Source organism: Pantherophis guttatus, chromosome 4 (assembly GCF_059756535.1).
Source record: "Pantherophis guttatus breed Tessera chromosome 4, ASM5975653v1, whole genome shotgun sequence".
Lineage (NCBI taxonomy): Eukaryota > Metazoa > Chordata > Lepidosauria > Squamata > Colubridae > Pantherophis > Pantherophis guttatus.
The window spans coordinates 97,203,920-97,219,118 of record NC_142066.1 but is presented as its reverse complement, the minus strand read 5'-3'; the positions used below and the strand labels follow the sequence as shown (position 1 = coordinate 97,219,118).

General features: G+C 37.9%; 1 protein-coding gene across 8 annotated transcripts in view; it reads right to left on the bottom strand.

The window, feature by feature from the left end:
- Positions 1 to 439: 439 nt before the first annotated feature.
- LIMD1 (LIM domain containing 1) overlaps positions 440 to 15,199 on the bottom strand; it is a 63,082-nt gene continuing 48,322 nt past the window's right edge. For 4 of the 8 annotated variants that reach the window (XM_060685930.2, XM_060685933.2, XM_060685931.2 and 1 more), the window contains 4 exons: positions 13,963 to 14,093; positions 6,935 to 6,986; positions 2,709 to 2,777; positions 440 to 1,450 (listed from right to left, as the gene is read on the bottom strand). In XM_060685930.2, coding sequence (XP_060541913.1) covers positions 1,313 to 1,450; positions 2,709 to 2,777; positions 6,935 to 6,986; positions 13,963 to 14,093 — 390 coding nt within the window. In that variant the 3' untranslated portion in view covers positions 440 to 1,312. The remainder of the gene's footprint in view (positions 1,451 to 2,708; positions 2,778 to 6,934; positions 6,987 to 13,962; positions 14,094 to 15,199) is intronic. The other 4 variants (XM_087894200.1, XM_087894202.1, XM_087894201.1 and 1 more) reach the window with 1 other exon arrangement.

Below are 15,199 nucleotides of genomic sequence, written 5' to 3'. Positions count from 1 at the left end.
GTATGCTGAATTATAAATAAATTTGAAATGAAAGCAACCAAATAAAGTTGTTTGCAGAAGCCTTCTGTAAAGAATTCAGATTGCAAGTAGGTGATTTATGCTTGTACAAATTGGAAACTACTGTCACCAACTAATATGCCTCCTTACCAATCAACCATCTATCTTGTCAAGACAACGATCCTAAAGTATACCCGAGATGTTTAATTTGTATATATAAAAGTACAAACTTCATAACTATAATTCAGTATTGTTAAAATGTTGCTTGGATTCTCTGCTCCATGAAGCGCATATGAAACTTTTTATGTCACCATCATCTTGTTTATGGCAGTAACTTATGGTTTGCACACCTCAACATGCTAGAATTTGTGATACTGCAATGGTTTCAACTTTATGTATGAAGATTAAGACCATTTCTAAAGTTGGACATACAAACCAGAAATGATGTGAGGTTAGTTTATTGGCACACAATAAAGTTGAGTAGTATATGGATAATCAAATGATAAACATCTGGGACAAAAAAATTAAATTAACATCATCTATCTGCTTAGGTTTCTCCTAAGAATTAGGAACAAGTATGCAAGATGTAATATTAGACATATTAAACATAATACAGTATCTGTGATTTAAGGCCCCAGAGTTCAAGGAATACATACCAGTTTTTCTTTCTTCAGTACAAGTAATTCTAGCTCTTTCCGTGTTTCTCTAAAAAGAATTCTCAAAAGTTCATATCTCAAATTGTTTCAAGTGCTCAAAAGTTATAAAAGTAGCTACCTCTATCAATTGTCTCCATATGTGCTCTTGGGTTATTTTGATCACCTGGTATTTCACACATCTGTACATAATGTCTCATTTTTGACGTTATGTAGAAAGGCTGGAGTTTAAATTAAATGTGGAAAATACCAGATCAACTCTTTTCAAAATATTTACAATTTTAGAAATCAGGATCAAATTATAAAGGTGAAGGCTGCACAAAAAAACCCCCGTAACTTTGTGACACTAAAATCACTAAGGGAACCCATTAATGTATTCTTAGAACTCTGGGCCAACTGGTGAAACATTTATTTCCACAAATTACAGTAGGAACTATAACTGACATATATACTGTACAGATATGAAGACCTACATGACCTAAATATCCCTTCCCCACTTTTTTAGCCTAAGGGCAAAAAAACTACTAAGTACCCTAATACCATATGTATGCTGTCAGTCTCCTATGCATATAAAAGATCTTCACTCCCATATGGATACAACTGCTCCCCAAAATTACTGATTCCTTTGACAGGATTCTGGAAACTTTAGCACTATTAGCTGACTAATAGTGATGCCAATAGGAAGCGACAGGGTTAGTGTCTTTTTCTATATGCTTAAGATGGCAAGAATGGCAAAGCAAATGTTCATCTAATGGGTAGCAACGATGACCATCTTCATCATTGAGTTCCATTCCACAGTCCTATGTAAAAGAGAAGAAAACAGAATGGTGATTAATACATTCATATTGCTCCATGTTGCTCTATGAAAATAACTGTCAATCCATTCATGTTAAAAGCAAATCATTAAAATATGCTACTTCTCTAAAAGCATTTGCCTGCAGTAGAACAATTACTTGATACTTAACGAAAGTCCTTTCCTAATATAAAGCATGCAGTCCCTATTGATGAGGAACACTCTTCTTATCAAGCTAGTTGGTTCATTATATAGGAGAATCTGAGCAGCAGGCACTTCTATTCTGGAGAATTGGCTAAATTCAAATTTTAATTTCATTAAAACATATAACCTTTTGTGATAGCTAATTCAATGTACCTGGAATGGTCTGAGTGTACAAATATCACAAAGATGTATACTATTACAGTCAGGCTTTAAAATTTGAGGGGAGAGGAGAGGAAAATAAACAATTAGTAATGAAGCATTTCATCAGCAGAACTAAGATGACTGAAATCTGACTTTCTAGCCATAAACTTTCAACCAGAAGATAGCACTTACAGGGTAGTCCTCGACTTACAAGTGGTTACTTGGTGACCATTCAAAATTACAACAGATCCCCAAAAAGTATTTATGACCAATTACCAAATGTTTAACAGCCACCACCTCATGGTCACAAGCCCTCATTTTGGACACTTGGTAATCAGCCTTCATTTATTGCTAATTGCAATGACCACCATTTGACATTTTTTTGCTGAAAACTTGTATTTACTTCTGGTTTTCACCAAAAACACCCCACAACGAACAATGGATTGACTTACCATGGATGGCATACCTTTATCTATCTATCTATCTACCTATCTATCTATCTATCTATCTATCTATCTATCTATCATCTATCTATCTATCTATCATCTATCTAATCTAATCTAATCTAATCTAATCTAATCTCTATCTTTGCATTTCTAGGCTGTCCATCTCCCTCAAGGATTTATAATTTAATTTAAACATAAAATTAGCCTTTTGGTTAAAATCACACTCCAGAGTCTAATACAGTAGAAGAAGAAACAAGGAAGCCCTATTTCCAATGCACCAAAACCATTATATGGATTAAACAAAGTTTGCTGATGAGCAAAAATGAAACTCTTGAGTGCTCTATTCAAAATCTACTTTCCCATGCTGGACTTCCAGCACTTGCAGTATAAGAGTTTTCAACTATGGATATGTACAATTCTTACAAATCATTAGCTTTGTTTAATTTAGTATTTGTTCAAGAACATTGAACCTACCTCACAGCGATAACATTCTATGTGGTAATCCTTGTCCATTGATACCACACGGATAGTCTCATCAGATCCCTGTAAAAGTTTATTCGTTTAAAAGAGACATACTGAAAGAGGCTTATATCACATTATTCTAATTCTTATGAAACATTCTTTTGGCAAAAGCAAAATATGCACCAGTATACTTATTGCTATATACATCAAATATGTTTTTAAAATATAATTAAATTTCAATGTTATATCAGTGGCCCCTAAGGAAATAAATGGCTAATTCTTCATTACATTGTTTAAACAAGAGATAACATTTAATATGAACAGCATTTAAGCATTCTGGGTTACCTACCTAAGTTCCCTTTCATTTATATCAGATGATAAATATTAATTAGCTACTGAGTGAGGTTTTAGGAATTAACACATGTTAATGAAAAGAAATTGTATACAGGGGTGTCAAACTCAAGGCCCGGAGGCTGGATCCAGCCCATGGGGTGCTTAGATCTGGTCCACAGGGCTGCCCTGGAAACAGTGAAGGACTGGCCCTTGGTGCCTCTGCCAGTGAAAACTGAGCTCCGCTTTCACTGGCAGAGGGTTGTAGGAGGCTATCGCAGCTCAGGAGCCCATTTTCGCTGGCAGAGAGCTTGGGCCACCACAGGCGCCCCTGATACAAGTGATGTCATGCTGGCCATGCCCACCCAGGCCCCCTGAGGTCAAACACAACCCTGATGCGGCCCTCAATGAAATCGAGTTAGACACCCCTGCTGTATACTATTAAAAGCCTTTTATGAGTCTTATTCAGAAAACTAAAGGGCACTAACTCTCATTTATCCTATTTTACAAAATCACACAAGGTATACTCATTTTGCCTTAAAAAATATAACTGCAATTGAAACTTGTGGTATATTAATCTTCATGTGAAGCTTTATGCAAATACAGAAGATCTTTTACTGTACCACAACCAGTACAATACATTTTAATACTATCAAACAGTTTAGCACCTCAAGCATGATACTCGGAAATCGAGTCTAGGATTTTTCGCCTTGGTCTCTTCACCCTGCCTGTTTCACCTTAAGCTTTTCGCCTTTGTGTTATTAGCCACAAACTTTTCTCCTTGGCTGACACGCCCCCAGTCTTTCACCCCGGCACATCGGCCACGGCCCCTCCGTCCCAGTCCCTTAGCTGGAGCCCATTCGTCAAAGTACAGTTCACGTAGGGCTTTTGGCCTCCCACGACAATTCGCACCCAGCCAATTGGTGCAGGGACTCGGGGGCTTTGGGAGTGGAAGAGCGGGGGCTGCAATTCAGAGGGAGGCTCAGGAGGGCCAACAACATCCCCCCCTTTGTCCAAAGTGCCTGAGACAAGGGCTGGTTTGCATCGCCATAAACTGTTTGCCTGTCAGTTCGGAGCCTCCCGAGAGCAGCGCGGGGGGTGGGGGAGGGGGGCTGTGAAGGATGAGGGATCCATCACTCCAAATGGGAAGAGAAGAGTGGGGGGGAGAGAAAGAAAAAAAAAGAAAAAAGAAAGAGAGAGAAAGAAAAAGAAAGAAAGAAAGAAAGAAAGAAAGAAAGAAAGAAAGAAAGAAAGAAAGAAAGAGAAAGAAAGAAAGAGAAAGACAGACACACACTCCCCTTTGTCCAAAGTGCCTGAGACAAGGGCTGGTTTGCATCTCTTTGCCACAAAGGACGGGGGAAGGGGAGCTGTAAAGGATGAAGGATCCATCACCCCGAATGGGAAGAGAAGAGCGGAGGTGGGGAGAGAAAGAAAAAGAAAGAAAAAGAAAGAAAGAAAAAGAAAGACAGACAGACAGACAGACACCTCCCCTTTGTCCAAAGTGCCTGAGACAAGGGCTGGTTTGCATCTCTTTGCCACAAAGGATGGGGGGAGGGGGGATTTTGAGGATTTGGGGGGACAGGCTCAAAGCCAGGCTGCTTGCAAGGATGGAAATGAAGAGGACTGAGGAGCAACACTAATTCCAATTGCTTGTCCTTTTCTCTTTCTCTGCTCATGTTCCTTTCCCCAAACATCCCTGGGAGGGCTAGAGCCCCCAGTCAGAGTGGACGGTCTTTCCCTGGAATTCAACGGGGAGCCCGGCTGGCATGCTTGGTGGACTTCTGGGCCTCCCTCCAGCATGCCAGCCAGGCTTCCCACTGAAGAACAAGGAAAGACTGGGCGCTCCACACCCTCGCAGAGAAGGGATCTTTGGCAAAGGATCAGAAGGACCCTAACTTCCCCATCACCACTACTCTTATATAGCTTATCAAATACACAGAGGTACTCATTAGAATCAATTTTTTTCCTTAGGAAATTAGGAGGAAAGCTGGCTCTTTAAGTTCTCCTGTTTGTTTATTCAGGAAAGAGGTTGTTAAGCATAAAGAGGGGGGCATATACGGAGGTGCTGTGCTTGGTGGAAGAGCAGAGCTGGGTGGGGGGAAATACTCAGGCTTCATCGAAAGGAGTATGTTTGAAGTCTGAGAGGAAAATTCTTTTTATCACCTTTTTTTTTTTTTTTTTTGGCTTGGGGCAAATACATTGATCTGGCTTTGATTTGCCCGCCCTTTGCCCTTAACAACCTCTTTCCTGAATAAACAAACAGGAGAACTTAAATAGCCAGATTCCCTCCTAATTTCCTAAGGAAAAAAATTGTGCCCTATCCTATAAGGACATACCATTGAGTGAACGAATGAATTCTTTATTGGTCAAATGTTATTGGACACACAAGGAATTTGTCTTTGGTGCATATACTCTCAGTGTACATAAAAAGAAAAGTTACTTTCATCAAGAATCACAAGGTACAACACAATGGTAGTCATAGGGTAGAAATAAGCAATTGAATCATACTAGTGTAAGGTTTGGCAATACGCTTAAGCCAAAAATGAACCAAAACAAAGACTTAAACGGAGGCTTGAAAACCAAAGAAAACAGACATTATTCTTTGATCAAAGTTAAACTTCTGAGTAAGAAGTTCCAAATACATGTACAAGAGACATGGAAGGAAAATTCTACAAAACATGAGACAAAGCCGTGTTTTCTCTTATACCCCAAAAGGTCTTTGTAGTATTCTAATTAGTCATATTATCTAGCTACATTGTAAAAGTCAATAATATAATCTAATTTCAGATTTACATCTTCCTGCAGTGTTTATTTTTCGTTATCTTTTCCTACTTTTGTCTTCCTAATTAGCCACTTGGTCCCCTATTAACAGTATAAAAAGTGTGTAGATTGTTCTGGTAGTTTGAGATACCTGCCAGATGGATCCCTCATCCTTTACAGCCCCACTCCCCCACCCCACCCCCGCGCTGCTCTCAGCAGCCTTGGGAGGCTCTGAACTGACAGGCAAGCAGCTTGTGGCGATGTAAACCAGCCCTTGTCTCAGGCACTTTGGACAAAGGGGGAGGGTGTTGTTGGCCCTCCTGAGCCTCCCTCTGAACTGCAGCCCCCGCTCTTCCACTCCCAAAGCCCCCGAGTCCCTGCACCGATTGGCTAGGTGCGATTGACTGGGTGCAAGGCCAAAAGCCCGACGCGAATTGTACTTCGACAAATGGGCCCCGCCTAAGGGAGTGGGACTGAGGGGCTGTGGCCGATGTGCCGGGGTAAAAGACTGGGGGCGTGTCAGCCGAGGAGAAAAGTTTGTGGCTAATAACGCAGAGGCAAAAACCTTAAGGTGAAACAGGCAAGGCGAAGAGACGGAGGTGAAAAGTCCCATTCTGTCGGAAATCAAATCAAAGAAAAAGGAACTAAACAGGAAAGAAGCTCTTGCCATTTCCTAGAAGATAAAATATGTGTAGGATCTCATAAGGGAAAATTTTAAAAAATCTCAAATTCAAAACTTCAAAAAGAAAGATGAAAACAATCTTCCTATATTTATCATCCTGTAAATCACATAAAATCTTTTTTCCAGCTTCTTAAAAAGATAAAAGCAGCTGGATACAGCCTCTTATGAGAACGTATGAAGTTGAACATTATCAGATTTTTGACAACCATATTATAAACAACCATAATGAATACAAGCTGAAGGTGATTTGCCAATTCTTAGTTCTGGTCAATTTTTTAAGTCCATCAATTCATAATGGCCTTTCATATTTGCATTTATCAAAAGTTTAGAATACAGTAAGAGGCACTTTCCCAACTTGGGGGGTGGGGTTGGGGGAAAATCATCATAGGAAATAGCATTATAAAAAAGATGGATTTATTTAAAAACACTGCAACAAAGTATAATACAAAGAAATATCATTACTTACTTCAGTTGGCAAAATAGGAAGGCCACAAGCTGCACATTTTGGTGCCAAAACTCTTCACAAAAATAAAAACAATTTTTAAAAGATGAAAGATAATCTAAGGTTCAATCAGTTTTTAAATTGCTTCAGTTGGTTTTTTTAATGTATTTTGATGGTATTTAAAATTTTATACTAATTCTCAAGTTTTCTTTCAAGGCATCGAAGCTTTAGACTTATTTATCCAATTTATATAGCTGCCCAGCTGAACAAATGACTCTGCGCAGCTAACAGAGTTAAAATAAAACTATTATAAACATTATAAATATACAGTGATCAAGCAACATCAACTCAAAGCACTAACATAACTAGAAGCAGGCCCCTGCACACCCTCAAGTGTTCCAAACCCTGGAACAGAATCTAACTTTTAGGGTCTTACAAAATGCCAGCAACCTGATCACCAGAGGTAAAATGATTCATAGCTATAGCAAAAAAAAAAAAAAAAAAAGTCTTCCAGGCTCACCAACCAAGTTCCATGTTCTTTGAATTTATCAGAATATTTGCTAAATCACAGCTATAAATTAGAAACTAGTTATATATTACTGTTCAATCCATGGCCCTCCCTTACTTATATGAAGATAAAGCATCATTTGTATTCATGCTGGTTGCTTTACTTCAATACAATTTCTCCATGTATGAAATTGCAATAAATAGTTATATTTGTATTTTTCACTCTTTTATTTCTGACATTTCCTCATGTTCTAATGTCTTTCTTGTGCCATGTTTTAAAATACAAGAATTTCAGGGCAAAAATCCAATATGAGTCAAAGATACGTAATAAATAATAAAAATGCTTGATAATTCTGACTATACCAATTGGAGAGGGAAGCCCGCCAGTGTGGTGTAAGAATTCTACTTTACTAAGTTAGCTCCGAGCTGACTGAACCTCCTGCCTAAGAAACATATAAGATTTGCCATTTACTGGGGGAGCGGCTGAAACGGAGAAACGGCTGTCTTGTAAACTTCTTGCTGCTAGCTGTTATTTCCCCCTCAGAAGCGGTTATTGATCTCCCTTTGAACTTTGATATTATCAAAACTTCATCTTCTCCCTTTTTTTATTTGAATATATTGTCTGTTGGATGAGGAATAATTGACTGATCTTGTTGAAGACATAGTGAGATTTTCTCTTTTACTTCTCTCTTTGTCACATTATCAGAAGAGGTGAGCTTTTTGCTACATCGTGACTTGATACTTTTTTCTTTTTTCCCCATTGCCGAAGACGGAGACTGCCCTTGGTTGGTCTTGTACTGCCACCTAGTGGTGGATTTGGATATTACAACTAAAGGAAAGGAAAAGAAAGGAAAGGAAAGGAGGGGGGGGAAAGATATATATACACTGCCTCATAGTAAACATTGAAAATTGACTAATTTGATTATATCAAGAGCTAATGGATTAACTTATTTGATTTAAAAGATTTGATTGATATATTTATTCAACAAAGAGTAGAGGAACAGTGGTTGTTTTCAGTTATGTCTACATCTTCAACTATTACCACAACAAATAAGAAAGTTATCTCTCTGCCTACCGCTGTAACCCCAAGTTCGACGTATTTAGTTTCTAGAAGAACATCGGAAGATATGTCGGCGACGGGGAAGACGCCCTCTATGCAGGCTCTACAAAATATGTTACAAGCCATCCAGGAATCAATGGCTAAAAACCAGGAGTCGACATCTAAGAACTTTGAGGACTTGGGAGCAAATGTGAAAGCGGAAATGAGAGGGGTTAAAGAAAAAATTAAACAGATGCAAAGTGAACTGAGAGATATACGACAGACATTAATACAACAAGAGGAAAAAATGAAGGAGATAGAGAAGAAGACGGAGAAATGCGAAGGACAGATGGACAGTTGGGAGAAGAGACAAATAACGATAAATAGAGACTTAGAAGAAGAAATAATTTTTCTGGAAATGGAGCGATCTTTTTTTCTTAGAATACAGAATGTGGCGGAAGAGAAAGGGGAAAAACTGGATGACATTATAGGAGAAATAGTTGCAGAAACTTTGGAGGCAGATAGACTCATGATCCAACGAGATATTGATGAGGCCTTTAGAGTATTCACTAGCTACGCAAAAAGGAACAATCTTCCTCAGGAAATTCATGTTCGTTTTAACAAGAAAGCTTTGTGTGAAGAATTTTATAAACGAACAAGGGATCAAACTATTACATAGGCCAACCGATGATAGTTTTGAAACAAATCCCATGTCAGGTAAGAGAACAGAGACGCAGAAACCAATTTTTGACGACTTTCCTGACGAAAAATGCAATTTTGTATTGTTGGTTATTACCTGAAGGTTTATTGATGACATGGAAGGATAAGAAAGTGAGGATTCGGAGTCTTCAAGAAGCAAGAGAATTCATGGAACAACAATTTAATTTGTCAGAATTAGATGTTGAAGGAGAAGGGGAAAGTAAAAGTTTGGAGGAATCGCAAGAGGAAGAAGAAGTAGAGGAGAGGAGAGAAGGAAAGGCGGGAAAGAAGAGTGGGGGAACACGAAAAATCGAGGAATTAACAGCACCTCAGAGGGAGACAAGACAAACAGTTAAGAAGGCTATAACAGCGGGAAAGTAAAAACTTAGGTGAGAAAAGGAAATGGGGGAATTAGTGCGTTTGATATCTGTAAATATTAACGGTTTAAATGCTCCTAATAAGCGTAGTAGGATTTTGAATAAATTAAGAAAGGCTAAGTATGATATTGTCTGCATGCAGGAGACCCATATAAAAAAAGATCAAAACCATTTGTTAGAATGCCGGGCGTTGGGTAAAACTTATACCTTATTAGCAGGTCAAAAAAAAAGAGGGATAGTGGTATATGTACGACATCATTTGAAATCCCAACAGGTTTTTGCTGACCAGGAAGGCCGGGTTCTCATGCTTGAAATAGAAATTGCCCAGTGGAAGTCTTTATTGGTTTGTATTTATGCCCCTAATGACAATCAGAGGACTTTTTATCAAAACTTATATGTTAAATTGGGGGAACTGGAATATGAACATGTCTGTCTAGTGGGGGATTTCAATGCTGTAACGGATAGAATGCAGGATTATGTCCCGGGAAACATACAAGGAAGGTTAAAGGATATTAAGAGAACATTACCAAAAATATGTAATGATTTAAGGGAGGAATTTGGATTACAGGATATATGGAGGTTGAGAAATCCCAATAAAAATCAATATACTTATTTCTCTCCCAGACACCACTCGTGGACCCAAATAGATATGATATGGATGTCTCTTGAGTTGAGGGGGCTGGTCTCGGAAGTGGAAATAGGGGCCAACCAGTGGGCGGATCATAACCCGCTAATGGTAACTTGGAAGATCCCACATTGTAGGAAGGGTAGATGGAGAATGAATATAGGTATTCTGAAAGATGAAGAATTCATGAGTAAATTTAAGAAGGAGTTATATCTTTTTTTCCAAGAAAATAAGAAAGAGGATACTTCAATATACAATACATGGGATATGGTTAAGGCAGTGATGAGGGGATGGTTAATCAAATATATGATTGATAAATGTAGGGCGGGTAAGAAACACCGAGACAACCTCTTGAATAAATTACAACGGGTGGAAGAAAGGATGCAAAATGGATTAACCCAGACAACATTGATAGAGGAAAGGGAGTACTGGCAACACCAGATTAAATTATTAGATCAAGAGGAATTAGCAAATAAAATAAAGTGGACTAAACAAAATTTTTTTGAAAGGGCGAATAAAACAGGAAAATGGTTGGCTTACCGGCTTAGAAAGGAGCAGGAACAACGGAGAATAGAAGGGCTGAAAGATGTAATTGGGAATCTTCATTGTACTAAGGAAGGCAAGAGAATAGTAGCTCAGGATTTTTTCACACAGCTTTATCAGAAAGGAGAGGAAAATATCTGTGAAATTCGGAAATATTTGGAAAAGACAGACTTGCCTAAAGTCTCGGAAACAATGAAGGAAATTCTTAATGCGGAATTTACGATGGAGGAAGTAGAAACAGTTATGAAAGCACAGGCGAATGGCAAAACCCCGGGTAGAGATGGCCTTCCAGTTGAATTATATAAAATAGTGTTTGACGTGGTAGGAAGACACATGACAGATTTATTCAATGCAGTTATGAAAGAGGCTCAGGTTCCAGTATCTTGGACTGAGGCTTATATTTCTATTATCCCAAAAGAAGGAACTGATCTATCTCTTACTAAGAACTATAGACCAATATCATTACTAAATTCCGATTATAAGATATTTGCGGGGGTTCTTGCAGCCAGGCTTATCTGCTTCCTTAACAAATTCATTCATTGACCAAAACGGCTTCCTTCCTAATAGATATCTATGAGATAATCTTAGAATTGTCATGAATACACTAGAATTTTTCGAAAATCACCCGGATAAACAATTAGCTTTAATTTTTGTTGACGCCCAAAAGGCGTTTGACAGAATCAGTTGGGAATTTATGATTTCTTAATTGGAATATATGGAGTTTGGTGGGAATTTTATTCGGGCAATTCGAGCTATTTACCGGGAGCAGACTGCAAGAGTTCTCATAGATGGAGAGGAGACGGAGAGAATTCAAATTCGTAGAGGTACAAGACAGGGATGTCCCCTTTCCCCATTGCTATTTGTATTAACTTTAGAGCCCCTGCTTAGAGAAGTGAGAGGAAACACGGAAGTAAGAGGAATGAAGATTAGGCAGGAGGAAGTTAAAGTCCAGGCTTATGCAGACGATCTTGTATTTATCTTGGATCAACCACTGGACTCGGGCCTGAAATTATTATGCTTGATTAGAGAGTATGGGAAGGTAGTGGGGTTACTAATGAATGAAGAAAAAACTAAAATCCTAGTGAAAAATATGACTCAGATGCAAAGGCAACAGCTGGAGCAGTTAATAGGTTTAAGAATAACAAATAAAATTAAGTATCTGGGTATATGGTTGACCACCAGATGTTCCTCCATAAAGGAGGATAACTATCTTCCTCTTTACAGCCAGATGCTCAGAGACTTAGAAAGATGGAAAAATCTCCAGCTATCAATTTTGGGAAGGGTGGCAACCATTAAGATGTGCGTGTTACCCAAATGGTTATTTCTATTCCAAACAGCCCCGGTAAGGTTAAATAAAGAGTTTTTTACAAATTTGGATAGGAGTATATCTAAATTTATCTGGCAGGGAAAGAGGCCGCGGATTAGACTTAAAATGTTACAAGAACCCAAAAATAGAGGAGGATTTGGACTCCCAAATTGGGAGCTCTATCACCAAGCAGCGAACTTGATTTGGGTGAAAGAATGGATGGTCCTACAAAAGAGACGACTTTTGACATTTGAGGGAGCCGGTCTTCAACATGGCTGGCACTATTTTCTATGGCCGAGAGCATCCGGCCGCTCTAGACACTTTGATGATCACTATTTACGTAGGACGCTTGGGTACACTTGGGAAAAGGTTAGAAGAAGAGTATATTCAAAAGTTCCATGTTGGATTTCGGCGCAGGAAGCTCAGATTTACTCGACATTGTATAAAGGGGAGAAAACCTTGACGTATGAAGGTTTCTTGGATGTTCAGGGTAATCTGAAGTCACGAGAATTATTAACTCTCCAAGGATATAAGATAGACTGGTGGTCTTATTCTCAAGTGCACTCCAGGTATAAAAAAGATTTACATAGTGAAGGAATCTATCGTAAAAGACAAGAATTGGATAAGATCTTATTAGAAGGAGGGAAAGGGATATTATCTAAATGTTATGCATATTTATTGTCTCTGCAGATATGACAGGATGTAGTGAAGGATTGTATGATAACATGGGGGCGAAATTTTGGATATCCCCTTGACTTCCAGTAATGGGAACAGATTTGGTTAAAAAATATGAAATTAACCATGGCCTCCTCATATAAAGAAAACATATATAAAATGGTCTACTGGTGGCATCTCCCCCCGGCGAGATTAGCTAAAATGTTTCCCGGGACATCTGCCTGCTGTTGGAAGTGCGGTTACAGTAATGGAACCTATTTTCACCAATGGTGGACCTGCCCGCAGGCGGTTAAATATTGGAAAAAAATATGGCAATGGATTTTGGAAATTACACAGATTAATTTGGAATTAAGATCTGAGATTTTCCTATTGGGGGCAAAACCTTTGAATGTTAAATCAGATATATGATTCTTGTTGATTCACATTATCACTGCAGCAAGATTAGCATATGCGCAGGAGTGGAAAAATCAATACTTACCCATAGATTTGAAAATAATATATAAAATTAATGAGTGTGCGAAATCAGATAGTTTAACTAGATTGATCAATGGTAAAAAAGATTCAGAATTTTATAACAGTTGGAAAGTATGGTACGATTGGGTCCAGAAAAGGTGGGATAGAATAGATATATGATGATGTATATATATGATGGCAAATATGTATATATAAAAGAATGACTTTATACTTATGGATAATGTAATCATATTATACCATGGTGGCAGGATTTTATATTTTATTTGTGTATTAGTGTATAGAATATATTAATAAAAATTATATATATATGTATATATATATAAAAGATAATTCTGTTGACTATTTTTAATTAAAACTGCTTCTAATATTGAATTTCAAGTAGTTGTAGCAAAAGAAAATAATTATATGTAATAACATGTCATTTAAACGTGTTAAAAATAAGTGAAATATTTAGGGGGGTTTGTTCACTTTTCTAGTGAACTTGTAGTAATGAAAAAAGTACTGACACTTATTTCTACAGAAATAATATGATGAAAATGAACATCCCTAGTATTTTGACAAACTTCTCCATGCACTCATTTTCATCAAGCACCAATAATATTCTGAAACTTTATTACAGGAGTGTCAAATTTGCGTAGTCATGGCGGCGTCACATGATGTATTGGGCCCTTCGCTAAACCAGGCATGGGCATGGCCAGCACATGACACATCTGGCCCGCAGGCCGCGAGTTTGACAGCTCTGCTTTATTACTTACCTGGACACAAATTATATAGGTTGCAACTTTTCAAATTTAATTTTTTTCTTACTTGTGGTAATCTCGGACGCAGTAAATTTTGTTCTCACTGTCTATTGTGAATGGCACTCCATCAAGACATTCACTACAAATCACACAACGGAAGCAGCCTGGATGGTATGACTTCCCCAATGCTTGCAAAATCTACAATAAGAGATTCAAAATTCACTTTTTTTAAAAAAAAGCATGTAGAGTTTTAAAATGCATTTCTAAAAATGCAAAGGATTGAATGAATGTTAATCTGAATTGTATTCATGTTAGAAGTATGTAAATAACAGGTTGCACCATGAAACTGAGCAATATTGTCTAGTATTTGGTAATCAACTGGGATTTATATTGGTGAAAACTCTGTTTAATTGGACTTTTATCATACGGTAATATTCTTAGTATACCATACCCCCAGCAAACAGTAGCCACTAAAAGAAACTCCATATTGGAGTTAACATGTTAACCAATTATGAATCTTACATAGCTCTTTATTTTACTGGACCTTAATTTATGATACACTGGATAACTTCCAAGAATAATTTCAAATCAACATTCAAATTAATTTTTAAGATAACAATTACCATACTATCAATGAGTGCCAAGAAAAAAATACAAAATGATGCAATATCTTTAAGCCTCAATTGTTTTCTGCATCCATGTTGCTTTACTGGATGCTGCTTGTGAGGATTAGAATCTATGGAGAAACAAACATCTAAATTTGCCAAGAAACCAGTATGGTGGGTTTTTTTAATTCAAGTTTTTTATTTTATATTGTTTATACCTATCAATGCGTGAATAATGTGATATCTGGGTATCATGCATTTCAGTAAAATAAACATATTATTACTCCTAGATATTACATTTCATTTTCATTGTTTCATAAACACATATCTTTTACTATCACCCTTCAGTTCTAAACCTTCCTTTTGTTCTTTCGTATACCGCTCTCTCTCTGTGTGTATGTGTGTGTATATATGTTTTCTGAGGTTTTCGCGGGCGTTTGTATGTAGGTCTTTGGTTATTCGGGTTTTCTCCCGCGTAAAATTGGAAGTGCCTTGGCGACGTTTCGACAAAGTCTCATTCGTCATCTTCAGGCTGGTGTTTTCGGCTTTGTGCTTCTGGGAGCAATGTGTGATCACAGCTGTTTCTTCCTTTTAACTGCCAGTGGGGGTGTGAACTGATTGAGTGGGAGCTTGGCTGTGTTCTGATTGGTTGGGGGGTTGGCTGTGCTCTGATTGGATGGGGGGTTGGCTGTGCTCTGA